General features: G+C 38.3%; 2 protein-coding genes across 9 annotated transcripts in view; one reads left to right on the top strand and one right to left on the bottom strand.

The window, feature by feature from the left end:
• Window positions 1-4,562, top strand: part of LOC146469997 (uncharacterized) — a 92,604-nt gene extending 88,042 nt beyond the window's left edge. For all 5 annotated transcript variants that reach the window (XM_085122085.1, XM_085122087.1, XM_085122089.1 and 2 more), the window contains 3 exons: window positions 343-752; window positions 2,157-2,256; window positions 3,676-4,562. In XM_085122085.1, the coding sequence (XP_084978211.1) occupies window positions 343-752; window positions 2,157-2,256; window positions 3,676-3,830 (665 nt within the window). In that variant the 3' untranslated portion in view covers window positions 3,831-4,562. The remainder of the gene's footprint in view (window positions 1-342; window positions 753-2,156; window positions 2,257-3,675) is intronic.
• LOC146470002 (ankyrin repeat and MYND domain-containing protein 2-like) lies at window positions 611-15,885 on the bottom strand. Of its 4 annotated transcripts, none has more exons than XM_085122111.1 (12): window positions 15,810-15,880; window positions 15,664-15,728; window positions 15,012-15,119; window positions 14,136-14,166; window positions 13,337-13,435; window positions 12,145-12,219; window positions 11,450-11,535; window positions 10,576-10,790; window positions 9,207-9,342; window positions 7,571-7,626; window positions 5,991-6,063; window positions 611-747 (listed from the first exon to the last, which is right to left on the bottom strand). In XM_085122111.1, the coding sequence occupies exons 1-12, from the start codon at window positions 15,868-15,870 to the stop codon at window positions 742-744; spliced, it is 1,011 nt and encodes a 336-aa protein (XP_084978237.1). In that variant the 5' UTR covers window positions 15,871-15,880; the 3' UTR covers window positions 611-741. The 4 variants fall into 4 exon arrangements, with proteins under 4 accessions (XP_084978237.1, XP_084978234.1, XP_084978235.1 ...); XM_085122108.1 differs by lacking the exon at window positions 611-747 and adding an exon at window positions 4,979-5,596 and having other exon boundaries at window positions 15,810-15,885; XM_085122109.1 differs by lacking the exon at window positions 611-747 and adding an exon at window positions 5,343-5,619.
• Window positions 15,886-15,943: the final 58 nt, after the last annotated feature.

Here is a 15,943-nt window from a genome sequence, read left to right on the forward strand (position 1 = left end):
ATACATTTCCCTGTATTTTTTCCCCGCGAACTATGTTTAGTAGCAGTTCACGGCTGGTTCGCTATACAGACAAATGTATGGAAAGTTCAAAACTCGACTGGACGCTTTCTGGCACAGCTACACCCCTCCAATTTATTTCTTAAAATCGTTTTCCTAGTGCCAAAAGTTTCCAATTCATGAATTTTTCAGAAGCGCTGTTTTTTGAAAATTATTTGACATCGGATTTCCATACAAACACTTTTATTTCAGACGTGTTTGCCTACTCGTCAAAATGGCGTCGAAAACCGTGATAAGGCCTATTGAATTCCACTAAAGACTTGTTGCATTATTTTCTTTCCTAAGGTCGTTCGTCAGTATGTCTTCCTCTTCAGTTATCTGAAGAAAGGCTGGCAGGCTGGGAGTATTCAGTTGCTGTGTTTATCGCTTTGAATCTCGCAGCATTCCTCTTCATTCTGGCAGCTTACATCGCCATTATCCTTACAGTGTTTAAATCACAACAGAGGATCAAAGCTCATGGAGAATCACAAACGAATTCCACGAGCCTCAAAAGAGAGTCCACCCTGGCACGGAGAGTGTTCGCTATCGTCTTAACGGACTTCAGTTGTTGGGTGCCTGTTATAATCATGAGTATTCTCGCTCTTATCGGCAAATTCCACGATCCTTCAGGATTGGTTTACGTGTGGTTTGCAGTGTTTGTTCTGCCGGTTAATTCCGCTGTCAATCCTGTGCTCTACACCTTTTCTACGCCTAAGGTAGGAAGATAAATTATTGTAAAACTGAACAAAGCACCGGTGTGTTGAAGTACAGTCCGGCGTCAAGTCAATGTGGCTCTCACATTTGATGAACCAGTCAGCAAAATCCTAAACAGTATGACCACTCAAATGAAAGCTGTGCTTTCCTATTGTGCTGTTTATACTATAGATAGTTAAGTCTTGACTTTTGCGCTTGTGGATCCTTTACCGTGGCCGGTATTCAAACCAAAGCTATTGGGCAGTAGCTTTTTAGCTGTGCTGCTACTCATGCTGTAATAAGAGGTTCTAACCGTTGAGTCTTGAGGTTTAAGTGAAACCATCTAAATGAAGCCACCAGGCCAAGACTGAATGATGGTGGTGCACCATATACTAAGTCAAAAGAGCACACTAAAACGACCACAAGATAGACTGGTATTAGACAACAACGAGATACACGTGACAGATTTTGACTGAACAACACAATGGACGTGGAATATGGAGAATCATCCCAGGGCTGGCCTAGTGATTCGAACGCTCGTCTACTCTGCCGGAGCAGAAACATGCTTGCTGATTTCTACTTTGTTCTGACGGTTCTGCTACGATAACCACGCCTCGACATTTCTGCCTGTTCGATCGGACTTGTGGGTGATGGAAGAGGGTTTCGTTTCCAATCCATCGTACAGAAAAAGATGGCGGCTGTACATGTTACCACAATACCTTGAGAACCTAACACAGTCAATAGGCACATAGAAAGCCATAAATTTGCGAATTTCATCCCTGCACTAACAACATTGTGTATGGTTGGTTTGAAGTTGTCAGAATTATACTGTGCTTTTTTATCAGCGTGTTTAGGGTTTTGGTACTCTAGGATCTATGGGTAAATGTACCAGTCACCATCTTTTTCGATTATGGTGGATTCTAATATTCTTTAAGGGGTAGTATCATGAGAGATATCATGATTTTGGAAAAAAATTCATTAAATTTCAACTTTGAACACTGTGTTAATTAATTTCTAAATCGATAATTTAAAGAAATATGAGTTGTGATTCTACTGAGACGAAAGGTTGAACCAAATATAGTACAACCGATTTTTAGTACATTACGACAGCGAAAATTGAAAACGTCGGCCCGACGTTTTCAAATTTGAACCCATTTTTATTTTGGTCATCTGACGGCAAAAATATCTGAGTCTTTTAATGGAATTTTGGTCATTATATCTTGGCTGCTATCAACCGAATAGCGTCTTTTCGATTTTCAATGCGTTACTAAAAATAGCGTGATACTGTCCCTTTAATCAAGCTCAACTGTACACGCGAAATAAAATGTCTAACTTCAACTTTTATCCAACTAATCATATTGCCGCATTAACAAGTTACGCCCTCATTCACACGCGTTCACACTTATACTCCGGCCTTTATTTGCCAGGTGAGAAGCGTCCTAACAGGATGGCTGACTCGAATGTTTCACTGCGTGAGCTCCAAAATCAGGCCTACAAGCTCCACCATCTCCGGTCAAGACAACTTAGGTAAGCGTTGAATTGGACTATAGCATAACCGGTTTCTGGTATCGCTCTGGTTGAAAGAGAATTCAAACGTTTATAGTAGGAGTTAAAACCCGGATTAATGGGGAGGGGTGGGGGGAAAGAGGGGGCATTCAGTTATATTAGTGGTGGCGAGATGCGAAGGCCACTAGCTTTTGGGTTTGAAATTGGTGGTTGGGGACTTTGGATGGGTTAGGAATTTTATGGTGGACTTTTATGGATGGAAAGATTTTGTCAGGGTTTTGATGTGGAGAAGAATGGACTTTTAGGGTTAAGTTCTAGGCTTGGGGGTCACGTTTAGGTAAGGTTTTAAGGTAGAATACAGCGAGGGCAAGTTTTTCGCGTATGGTTGCTCCTTTCCGCTCCTAACCAAACAGAATCACAAGTTGAGGCAGTGGAGATACTTTGTGTCGGCTTGTAACTCTTTTTGGTCAGAATGTCTGTACTTTCGATAACTTACCATCTGGTGGCTTGCTTTTACTTTGGCCAAGCTCACATTAGCGCGCTTGTTAGCACGAGATTCTTCCCTTTTTCGGGAGAATTGAAAGTCGACTCAAGTTGGTCTCAGTATTGTTTTCTCTGGTACTGGCAACGTGCAATTCTGCTTTGAAATATCTTTTGGAACGTTTCGTCTACTTGCAAGCCCGCATGGTCACCCAACGACGTCTGTGTACTGTGAGTTGGCATTTTCAAACTTCTTTGCCTTGCGGGCTCGACTGATTAGTTCTTTTAGGTTACGTGATTGGAAGCAGCATCGGTCTTGACCTTCCATCTCTGGCTTCCGCATGAAGATATTTCAGCTGGGTATCCCAGAGCTCAACTCTGGAATTTTGGCGACGCTTGTAAATAGGCACGGAAATTTGGTTTTGATAGCCTTTGATTCACTTTAAAGGCGTGTCAAAAGTGCACCAACTGAAAAAGTCACCTCTGCATGCCATATTTGAATCAGTAGAAGCACTTTTACATAGCGTCAACGGTATTACCTTTGACGCGCATCAAAGGTACCTTTGTGTAAATCAGGCAACATTTGAAAGCAATTTAAGCTACATCTGATAGCAACAAAAAGCGCATTACTTTTTGTACTATGCGTGTCAAACGCTAGGCATACATCCTTTGACACAGTTAGCGTGTTTCAGTGAGGTGATTGGTGAGGCAGATTTTTCGTGTATTGTTGGAGTTTTTTGTATCCTCTTATATCCTTTTTGAAATACATGTTTCTTGTGTTTATTTGAGGCCACAATGTTAACTATGCCAGTTAACAGTATCTGTGTCATCCCCACCCCTAAAAGAAGTTGTTTTTGTCAATTACTATGGCCTTGATGTTACATCCCTGTGGAAAGCATATGGGGAAAGTTTCTTTAAGCGTATGGTTTAGTAACATTTGGCTGGTTTGTACCCATACAGGACATGATGAAGGCATCACCGAGCTGGAAATAATGGGTCGCAATGCAATCAATGTGACCACCGTGTCTGTAAAACAACTACCAAAGGAAATAAGCATCCAACCGGAAGATGAAAATGCCACTAGCAGCCAATTTCAGCACCAGATTGAGAACTAGCAGCGCTTTTCTTTCCAAAGACAAAAAGAAAGAAAAGACAAAAAAAAGACAAAGGATTGGGTAGCAGTAAATTTTCGTGGACGAGTTTCGGAAACTGTTTTTATCCCCATGTAATTTTGGTACAACACTGTAATTCACAAAAATCTAGTGTCGGCAACTATCGCCAAAGTGAGTTATTACGAAACTCTTCTACGATGAGATATTTATTTAAACAGGAAAGGAACAAAACGTTTGTTTGGTTTTGCAAAGTTTGGCTGAAAATCTGCCAGTGGCAGTGGCTTAACCTCCTTATTTAATTGAGATGCCTGCATTTTACAATAGCTCAGTTTGTTTTTTAAAAGCAGTTGTGATCACAAAGAATAGCATTTGGTATAGTTAGATTCTCTTCGCCACTCATCTTAAGTAGACATTCACTTGTAACCAGCAAAATGTGCCAATTTTTTTTTGGTGGAAGTAATCTGACTCTAAGGCAAATTTTGAGGCCTGTGAGTTAGTTCTATAAACTTTTAGTCTCTGAGTGAACTTTATGAGAGTACTGAATTTTTTAAGCACTAATTTTCTGTAGTAATAACTGCATACCAAGATTTTGTACACTTCAAATCTTAAAAGATGTTTCCCTTTTTTGGAACTTCAAAAGGCATTTTAAGATTCCAAGAGTCAATTGATGGTTAAGTTGTAACATAAACAATATTGATGTACGACTTCACGTGCAATAAACGGTGAACGAAGAAATATAGTGTGTTGTCATGTTACCCCGGGCTTTATACGACAGATGCATTCATTTCAAATAAGGCTTCCAAACACAGCAACGGAATTAAAGTCAGAAATTGTTATTCATTTCACGTAGTTCATGGAGAGCTCATTTCGTTTACAAATTTCACAGACGCTAGACAGCGTATTTCACTAAAGAATTACTGATTTACATTTGCAGCACGTTTTGGAGAACAACCGTAAAGTGGTATAAATAAGTGTAAATATCCCGTGTAGAATTTTGCTTATCAGTTGCAAACAGCGCTTGACGTTGTACTGCATGAATCTTGATGTCCAATGACAATGAAAACGAAAATCATGAGTGGTTTGGAAATGGAAAAACAAAGCATAGTGAAAAAAAGAAAAAACACAAAAACAAAACAAAAAACACGCAAAAATTAGTTAAGTTTACACATATTTCCTTTGTCAAGGAACAGACCAGCAAATACAAATCGTTCCTTTTTTTTCTGTACATTTATGTTGAACAGTCTTACTGCAAAATAGCTAGCCGCAAACTTTTCCCAGTTAGTTATTACATGTAAAGTAGGATCAAAAATCGCAAAATTGGTGTTTAACAGAATTGTATATACTACTTTTGTTAAAAACAAGAAACAACTTAACAACTTTACCGGATAAAGAATTTACTTCATAAATAAACAGCGTAAAGAACGTTCTTTTTGTTACACGTAAGTGACGCAGTGTCAAGCGTTCTCTTCAGGAACACCGCTTGGTTGCTCGTCAGTGGACTCAGGTTTTGACTCGCTCACATCTTCATGTTGATGGCTGGCTGTTTTACTTTCATTATTAGTTTCTGAGTGTACACAGTTCAAAGACTCTTCTTTATTTTCACCATTCATCTGACTTGAGTTTTCCTCTTTAGCGTTATTCATTTCATCAAGTCTTTCTTCCTCTAACTTTGCGGCAAGTTGTTTCTCGTAGTCTTTCGCCAACTGCTTGCAAAATTTTTTATGTGTGTGCCAATGCAACTTTTGACACCTGACGCTACAATAACCAACCTAATGAGGAACAATAAATACGGCTGCTTATTGACTTAGTAGGAGGTCTGAAGGGGTTATCGAGATACTAACGGGTAAACCCAAGAGGAAGAACCGTTCAAAACGGGTTTGAACAATTTAGAAAAGGCAACTTGGAAGTCCGTCCATTTAATCATACCTGTAATATAACTGAGACCAGATTTGGCAAAAACCCTTCAAGAAATATATTTTATCAGAGAATTAAAAAAGTTTTAAAAGTGTTGCTCATAACCGGACGAACATGAGAATTGACAACACCAAAGCCGGAAATAGAAGGTGAGAGTTTATCAGGATAAACAGAATGCGTGGAAATCGCTTAGGAAAATTAGCACACACAGCTTGGTTAAGTGCAGTTCGATACACTAAAATTACTTACCGATTTACAAGCGGAGCATTTTTTTATATTTCGTTTCTCGGTGCAAACCCCACAGCAATCGCTAAAATCCGCGCTGAAAACGAACGAGGAATCTTGTTATATTCCGTGAAAAAATAAGTAGTTGTGCTCACTTAGCAGTTTTTCATATTAGTCTGACTTTAATAGGTCTATAAACTTTTCTTTAACGCTCATTCTTGAAGGAGCGTTATTTTCCTATTATCAGAAAACTTATTAAAACGCCAAAGTACATGGCAATAAGTGAGATATGGTAAGATGGATGATTAAGATAGTTAACTAAGGGAATAAGGTCTGCGTACTTCCACTCCCACTTTCTTGTTAGTAGCTTCCTGTTTTTTGATCAAATGACCAAACTCCGCATTTCCTATCTTTCCTTCTTTTAAGTTTCAAGTTTTCGAGTTTCTTTATTTCCACATACTAATTTACAACATTAATGCAAGGAACAGGGATTAGAAAAATGGGAAGGAGTGCAAACGAAAACCTATGGGGGTTAAAACGCACCTGATCTCATTCTTAACAAAAGATATCGTGCATTTAAATTAATCTTACCCAGCGAGCATACATGGAAATAAGCAAACAAAGGTTATATTAGCAAAAGTAAATGAATAAACAAATAAATAAATAAACAAATAAGTAACGAAAAAGAAAAAATATATATAACTAAGCAGGAAGTCATTCTCAAGCTTCGGATGTTAGCAGATATTCTTTTAGTTCTTTTCTAAAACTTTGAAGAGATGCTGCATTCTTGATTTAGAGGCATTTTGTTCCAAAAATCAGCAGCAGCATATCTAACACTGCCCACGCAGGAAGCTGTGGACTTTACTGATCCTATCGGTATGCAGGCCCAGAGGAGTGTCATATACCAACACTGTTTGAATGGCGAAGCTCGGCATGAGTGTCCCGGTATTCACTGGTTAGGGCATCTGACCGGGGAGGAAACCGTCTTGGGTTCGATTCCCCCCGGAGACTCGGAATTGGTTTGCTGTCTTCCATGGTAAATACTGCTTACTTATTGCTTCAAAGAATGATGTATTATTCAGTAAAGACACAGACAAACTCGGAAAAAGAAATTCCGAGTGCTCCTATCAGGAGTCGAACCTACGACCTTCCGATTACTAGTTCGGATGCTCTACCACTGAGCTACAGGAGACTCGTGGGAGCTAAGGCCATTAAACTAGGTTCATGGGACAAACATCCTGCATACTGCTAGGATTGGAATGTCAATGAGTGGCATATGCGCAGTGAAAGGAAATGTGATGTAATATTTTAAGCGTGGTGAACTCCTTCTAGTTACCACCGCTGCGGCGTCGACAGCCGGTGCAGACCTTTAGATCCTAATATGAGTACGACTACGAACACGAGATTTGACTTCAAGTTTTAACGAAGTAATAAAAAGAGATATATCCCAGGAAGCTTCATTTTACTCTTTGTGAGCGACGAACTTGACGCAGTTCTTTTGAATGATAATAGCTAAGCCCTTTAGCAAGTCCGCTAAACTTAACTAGCGGAGTCACGTACCATTAAAGAAGTGTTAAAATCTTAGATATTCAATGACAACCTACCAGCGGAGACCATTTATACTCTGGGTGAGAACAGCAAGAGCTGTTGGATCAAGCCCCTAAAAACAAACCGACAAACAAAGAAAGTAAACAACCAACCAAACGAACTAGCGAACAGAAAAGCGGCCTAGCTTCCAAAGAAACTGTGGTGCTGCGTCAGTGGTAGCCTGCTAAGTTCTTTGGCTCGTTTTGTGGGGAAGAGCGTGTGGCGTGAAGAGCTACCGAACGTCTGCGTATGAGGCTACGTCAGTGGGGGAGAACAAACGAATATTTGTTTTTAGAGCGGTTTCCAACTGAGTGTCGAAAGTAATTTCACGTTTGCTTTGGTTTTACATTACTACGCTCTGTGATTGGTTAACAAAACTCGCGACACTTTCTTAACCAATGGGAATCCACACCAAAACCAATCGTGTTTTGGCCGCACGCGTTTTCCCGCGCTTGGCGCCAGTTACATGTATTTGCTGCGAATTCTGATTGGCTCGTTGTGTTGTTTACGTCTGTTGCGATTGGCCAGAGTAATTACTTTGGTTTTGGTCTTACGACACTCAATTGGAAGCCGCTCTAATACTGAGGTGATATAGGTAATTTGGCCACCGTTACGGTAAAGAGATTAGCGAGCTTACGTTTAGAGCGTTAGTCCTTCGTCAGAACGAATCGATTCCCTCTGATCAAACTTAAGGTTACCCGGTACCTTCAGAGGTGTCTTCAGAGGTGTCTCGCGTCCAAGCGATGTAGCGCGTCCGGTTTGAACTGTGGATACCTGAACCCTTATATCAAATTAAAGCTTATAGAGCTGGCTATCCAACTAAACCAAGAATTTTGAAATAAAATGAATTGCCGAATTTTTAGCGCTGTTTTCTCGAATAAATTTTTTTCACTTGGAGGAGCCTCTTCAAAGAGCTAAAACGTAAAAGGAATTTGTCCGTTTGCCTTCAAATTTGGACAGTAGCTAGTTTAACATATAAACAACAAAAACGCGTCTGCGAATTTTTTCTTTCGAAATATTTTTTTCTCCGAGAGCGATTTTTGTACGATTACTCCACATTTTTTTCATCCTATTTCAAAAATGCTCTATAACTTTTCACTGCGATTGAATATGGCAAAACGCAGACACGTCTTTTTAGCGCTTTGGGTCCGGAAGCAGAGGAGAAAATTAAATTAGCAAAAAACAAAATTCACATTGACTTGTAGCTTTAAAAAGGTGATTCGGACGCTCGCAATTAGAGGTCGTGAAAAATTCGATTATTTATTTTATTTCAAAATTCTTGGTATGGTTTGATAGTGAGCTCTATAAGCTTCAATTTGATATAGGGGTTTAGGTATCTACAGTTTAAACTGGACGCGCTACATCGCTTAAACGCGAGACACCTCTGAAGATATCGGGTAACCTTAAGGGCTAACGGACGTCAGCTCTCGAATCTCTTCACGGCGGCCAAATTACATCATCAACTAAGCTGATAAAACCAAACAAGCAAACAATCGATTAACAAACGAATAAACAAACAAGCGCTTCGCACTGAAGTATAAAAATTCTTATTGCATTTTTCTTTCTGTGAAAAAAAAAACTGAAATTCAAATCATCAAAGTTAACGTTTGATTAATGTAAAAAGAGAACAGAGCGCAAAGTGGAGAATCGTACCTTTTCTATAGGTGCTACCGTCTGAACCAGCTGTCTAAATATGGTGCATTCAGGATAGTCAAACTCCTTTATGGCCTGCCGAACAAGATCTTCAACATTCAGGAAGAACCCATCGGAGGATCGACCTTTTGTTAGACTGTAGGAGAAAACGTTGGGAAAGAAAAGAGCGTTTGGCCAAAGGCTCATCACTTCTCTATTTAGTTTCTTAGCTCGCAACTGAGAGTAAGTTAAACTATTAGAGTCAGCGTTTTCTTTCTTTTAAAAGACAATGAAGGGAGTGAGACCACAAAACAGACCGTATACTATTATTTCGTGGGCCCATCATACGAACTCGTCCGGTCCTTGAACTAAACTTCTGGAGCGAGCGAAGAAATGGAGAGTAAGACAAGGGAGAGACGACGCTCGCGCGCGAGAATCCACGCTTTCCGCGCGCGCTTCGCGCCTCACTATTTGGACTTTCGGCGATTCGAGACTTCCTCCGTAATTTCAAGAGAAGAAACGAGTGTTTTGCAGTCCACGTCCACTCACTCCCACCCCTTTGCTTTTAACCTTGTTATGTAAATCTTCTGCGATTTTTATTTTGCTAATGCATCCAACGATCAGTGTGAGAAAATAAAAGGTAAGTGAACAAGCTACCTTTACAAGTGCAGTACCTAACTCAACAAAGACATACAGCCAGGAGTGGAGAACTGCTCCCGGCTTTGCCGTCATGACGACTCCTCTGCATGCTCCTCACGAGAGCAGAGGCACCCCGAAAGTTATGTTTTATGTGCTGTAAAATTTTGTGTGCTTTCAATTTTCACATTTTTATCGATGAAATAGACCATACAAGGAAAACAGTTTTACTTAAAGATGGTGTCTCCTAGTACAGAATTATATTTTGCGCCGTGCATGACTATGCGAGAAAAGCAGATCATATCTTAGCAGGGACTGTTGGAAGAAAAAAACCCAGCATTTGCAGCGATAATTACACAACAATAAGCTTTAAAATACATACAGCTGTAACAATAATATTATATTGCGTTTCTTTTTTTTCCGAAAATTGAAGCTCATTTATCTCTGGCAAATGCGTGGCTAGCCCCAACTTTCTTTTTGGATTTCATTATGTAGCCCTTGCTAAGATCTTCTTTTCCCCATAGTCATAAACTGCGCAAAAATACCTTTGTACCACCCGGTAAGCAGAGTTTTGTGCAGAACGCATGCGCACTAGCAAAAGGGGGCACCGTCCTTAAATACCCAAAAATAGAAACCATCCAAAACTTAGACAGCGTTTCTTTAAAAGTAACTGCTACAAAAGACTGCTCAAACCGATAGCAATGACTCGCGCTAAGGTCAGGTGCAACCTTTATGCATCTAAATGTTTACTCACTATTTTATGAAGCCTTCAATTCCATCTTTTCCATCCAAACCGTCATGCCAGCGAGCACACTTCTTTAACATGAATGCAAGGTAGTGCAACTTCATTGCAATAACCTCATGCATCTCTGACGACTTCACATTTGACTCCACTAACAGCTCCAGAACTTTTACCAGACTTTTGGAATTTTCAACAAGGTTTAGGTTATCCTGCAGATACGTCGCTATCTAAAATAAACAAAAACAAAACAACAACAAAAAAATCAACACAAGATGCTAAATGGTTGCAGAATAAACTCTGCTTTACTATCCCTAATGCAAAGTTGAAAAAAGGAAAGTTAAAATTAATTTAAACATTTTTTTTTTCTCAGTGACAAAATTCGGGTTTTTTTTTTTTACTGTTTTCCTATATATTGTTCTTCTTGTAGTGGTTTATTATTATTATTATTATTATTATTATTATTATTATTATTATTATTATTATTATTATTATTATTATTATTTTATTTTATTTCTTTCTTATAGCTACCTGCATGCTAAGCTTTTTTAAATTGTAATTCAAAGGTGTGTAACCGGTATGGTAAGTAATCTAGTTAATTGTATGTTTAAAGCGGTATGTATTGAATTGTAAGTAGAGTTGTATTGTATTGTTGGTAGTGTAAGACTAACCAGTATAGAAAGTAATGTAAGTATTGTATTGTAGGTAGAATACTGTATTGTTTAGTGATGTATTTAGACCATACTGTAAGTAATGTAAGTAATGTGATTTTGCAAATAAAATTTAAAAAAATCCCTAAGAAAAATATGTGACTGCCTGTAGTCTAGGCCTAACAGAACTTCAGAAGTCAATTTCTGGAATAAACCTTGAACTTTAAATCTAATTTTACCTTGACAGGACTTAGGTTTTGAGTGACAGCATACTTGTGTAGCACAGGCACCAAGACAGCTGATAGTTTAGGCTCTTTCTCCAAACCTGTTAGTCCAAAAATTAATAATATTTAATTTTTGATAAAAATATTATGTTAAACTTACTATATCGAGCTTTTGCTCATGTGACCCCAGTTGTTCAAAGAGTCGATAACTTTGTCCAGCAGATAAGTTGCTATCCAGCGAATGGTATGTATGAGTTGAAGCACATTTTATCGGCTGGATAGTGCTTTTTTCTGTTGGGTAAATTTGTCTGCTCTTTCAACGACTGAGGCTTTGGAAGTTTGGTACAGAGACCTTAAACCTGGCACAAGCACGACTGTGAGCTGACAAGACTGCCAACTCTCCTTCTTTGTTCCCTGTGAAGGGGGAAGGTATTTGTACATGGAGGCTCCACCTAGCCTGTGCGGCAGGAACTAGAAATGGGAAGGGAGAACCCACATGCTTATACATGTAGACCTGGAGTAACTTGGATGATGAAACAAGGACCAACTTTTGTACAATATATTCTGGCTTGCCATAATTCTACACGGTGATCCCAGCAGCCACCAAGAAAATTACTGTATCCAGAATATATCCATGATTGAAATATAGTCAAAAGCTATTAATAATAATATTTACAACACAAGAAATAAGTCAGTCATGTTACATGTACCTTGGGGTTTTGTATAGTACTCCAAGTCTTCCAACGACAAGAAGTTATTTATAAGGCTAACACAGTCATTCTGTCCTGTACAAGAAGATTAACAACATGATTAACACTTTTACTTTCAACGTCAGTGTACTGATTTTTAATTAGAAGATGAAAATTTTCTGACCGGATGTACCATTTTGTGCCTTATTCTTATCAAGATCCTAAATACAAACCTGCAGAAGGAATTTTATTAAGTTTATCATTGCAGATATTATTTAGCTCAGAAAATGTACACCACAGCTGTCCATACAAAGAATAAGTGTGAAAACATAACTCCCAGTAGAAGCTCATAACATGGTGGAACCTCTCCTTATGTGGCCCCAGAGAGTGATACCCCGAAACATTAGAACACCTCTGATATTAAGGGCAACTCACTTGTCTTCAGAGAAACAAGAGTTTATATGAACTCTACCTCTGCAATAAAAACACTCAAGTTGAAACCCCTTGGTGTACAGATGTTTCCAACAATTGCCGGTTTTCACTGTCACGCCATTGCTGTGTGCGTGAAAAAAAAAATTGAAACAATTCCATGAATGAAGTCAAGCAATTGACATGTTATAGATGATAAGTAGATAAGAAACCTGTCCAAGTGTCAGGTCTGTGCGGTATCCCGTACTCGAGTTATTTGACAAAATGTTTCACACAAATTTATAGAGCTTAGTATGGAGAAGCCATGTTGTCGATGCCCCTCTGAGGGACACAAACATGGCGGCCAGAAATAGGAAAAAAAATCTGGAGTTCACTTTTGCCAGAAAAGAGGTTTGCTTTTCCTTGTGAATTTTCGAATGTTAATATAAATATTTCTCCTCAAACTTAAATTGTTTAGAATACTGAAAATCACCCGAAGAGGCATTTTTAAGATACGGAACAGCTCTGTCACGGCCGTCCTCTTGATGTCACGCACAAATTATTGAAAACTCGAAAATTGGAACTGTTCTGTTTTCAAAAGGAAGTACGACATCCCGCTAAGAAATTATTGTGAAAGGACATATTTTTAGGTAATTTTTCCTTGAATGAAGGTAAAAATTTTGTAGACCTCCCAGTTTTGCATTCTAGAATTTGGTGACGTCACATGAAAACCAAGAATATCTACATTGTACTAGATTACAAATTTTATTTATAAAGTTAGTTTTGACATTATTTTTTTTCTTACCAACAAAAGCTCCTAGTTGAGCAGCAGTTCTTCCAATATTATTTTCTGCACTCACTCTGGCTCCCGCTTCAAGTAAGACTCTTACAGCGTCCACAGATCCTGAAGAATAAAGAATAGCAAATCAAATTTGATTTATGCTTGACAGACCATTTCACTGATGGTAACCAATGCACTCGGTGTTAGGCATGACAATACTTTTTAGTGATTGACTGCACAATATAAACCCTATCCAAGAGAAATAATCAATATAGTGCATTGTTGATTCTCTCATTTTAGGAAGCACCTTTTAAGATGTAGGTTTCACAGCATTTTAACTGCTTACGCTGATAGCCTTTATTTTTTCATGTCTCTGATTAGTTGTGTTAATACTGATATGTGGTGTGATTGATGGCTTTTACTGAGGGATTTTCATGCGGGTTACCCCGGTAACCTTAGCCGATTCTTTTGACTGGTCTATTGACACAATGTTGGCTGCTGAGTCTCTTATCCGTGGCCAAAGATGCTTCAGGAATTTCAAATCATTATCCAATTCATTTATTAAGGAACTGTTACACTAGGCTAAACTTCATGATTAATTTGTCTTAAAATTTTGTACAGTAATACACTCCAAGGAAAGCTGCAAGCATATGGATTAGTTGGCATTAGGGGAGCTACTGGCACGGGGAAAAAAATGCCGAAAAGCCAACAAATGATGTGAAAAAATGTTAAGAAATAACTTTCACTTGTTGAGAATGTGGAACACAATTGTGACTAGAGACAATTTGAATGAAACACCACTAACAGATGCTAATTTACCTACCAGAGAGACAGGCAAACATGAGGGCTGTGTACTGAAATAGAAAAATATGAGAGAAATGGAAAATAACTATAATTTTATCTACCTATAGAGTAAACAAGAACTCCAATGAACTATTCAGCTAAGATGTAGTATTTATGTTCAAACCTTCACCATGAATGACTATTATAAAAGTAATGTTCAATGAATGAGTGCAAGCAGGGATGACACAATGGTGAGAGCACACTGCTGCCTCCCACCAATGTTACCTAGGTTCAATTCCAGACCCAGTGTCATATGTTGGTTGAGTTTGTTGTTGGTTCTCATTCTGAGGTTTTACTCAGGGCACTCTGGGAGATTGCACAAGCACTCCCTGTGTTATTGACATTAAATATACTACTTTACTTTTTACTTTTAATTACCTCTGACTATGTCTGAGATACCGTAACATAGATATTGAACAGAACTTTTAATTTTTTCTCAATAATTCTGCTGTGCAACACTGGCTGTACAAAAGCTGGATGTCTGGTGTGAGTGTTCCAATTACCAAGCAAATACTGGATGTTCTGGATGAGTCATACTTGCATTTTACAAGTCACTGATGCAGTGGCCTGGCTAAGAATATTACTTTTAGCAAGATATTAGTCAGTATAAAGTTAATATGTAGTTTACTAATTCGATGGTTTTTTTCAAGTAGGTAAAATTGATGTGTTTGGAGACAAGTCACTTGTAGAAGGTAATGGTTGCAGTTTTGGCAATTAGTTATAACACATGAAAGCAATAATGACATGCACATAAGGGTCTACCAAAACAAGAAGCCGTAGAATAAATCAGAGGGTTTTTTTACATGATTACGAAGCATAAATGAAAAAGGGTGGGTTTTAAATAATTTTATTTTACCTGGTGTTCATGGTAATTTGAATTAACATCTGCCCCTTGAGCTAGAAGTAACTCACACATTTCTGACTTGCCTTTATATGCTGCACTCATTAATGGGGTCATTCCATGCTAGAAAGTAAGAAAAAATTGTAAGGTAAATGATTATAACACTGTATTACTTTTAAGAGCCACTAATATCTTTTATCAACATTTAAAGCAAAAAAAAAAAAACTGTTGTTAAGTTAAAGAGAACAAGGTCGATAAAAAGAAAAGCTATTATTTCAAGCTTACATGTAATCAGATTCAGTATAAGTAAAATTTTCGCTTTCAACACAATATTTAATAAATATAAGTCTCTGCCAGCAGCGGTTTAGAAAAGCTCCACAAAAAAGAACAAGTCATTTGACCACCGGATTCAACGATACATCGACTCAGAGTATAAATCTAGCTTAACTCTGCTCACATACTTCCGGCCTGGAAAACAATCATTATTCTAAAGTCGTTTTCTTCTTGGAGGAAAATGTTCTAAAAATTTAAGACACCATGGAATAACTTCGTTTAAGACAAAAGATAATGTTCAATGCACTTATGTACGTGGATACCAAAATAGATCCATGGCAAAAAAAAAAAAACATATACACCACACATAAAAGAGCTTCAGTCAAATAAATACCTCGTCCAGGCAGTTTATTCTGACATCCCCCGAACTCAAAAGTTTCATCGCCTCCTGATCATTGCCTTCAAAAAAGTAAAAAACGCCGAGTCTGAATAAAAAAGTACCTAGAAATATCTTGTTACCAACAAAACCCTTATTATTACCTTTGTTGAGATGCGAAAACAGCAATTTCTCGTTGTCTGACAGATCCCCAACCTTCGCCATTTTGTGTTGACTTTTGGAATTGACTGTACCTGTCATTTATGCATACCTCAAATATCCCAAGCCGCTGACACTG

This window comes from Pavona decussata, unplaced genomic scaffold (assembly GCF_977016875.1).
Source record: "Pavona decussata unplaced genomic scaffold, jaPavDecu1.1 SCAFFOLD_114, whole genome shotgun sequence".
Taxonomy (NCBI): domain Eukaryota; kingdom Metazoa; phylum Cnidaria; class Anthozoa; order Scleractinia; family Agariciidae; genus Pavona; species Pavona decussata.

Excerpts from the sequence above, each read along its gene's own strand:
- LOC146470002 (XM_085122108.1), bottom strand. The coding sequence starts at position 15,870 with ATGGCGAAGGTTGGGGATCTGTCAGACAACGAGAAATTGCTGTTTTCG. Across the intron at positions 15,729-15,809 it reads GTTTTCGCATCTCAACAAAG|GCAATGATCAGGAGGCGATG; the intron begins GTAATAATAAGG and ends ACTTTTTTGAAG. Across the intron at positions 7,627-9,206 it reads CGGTAGCACCTATAGAAAAG|GGGCTTGATCCAACAGCTCT; the intron begins GTACGATTCTCC and ends GTTTGTTTTTAG.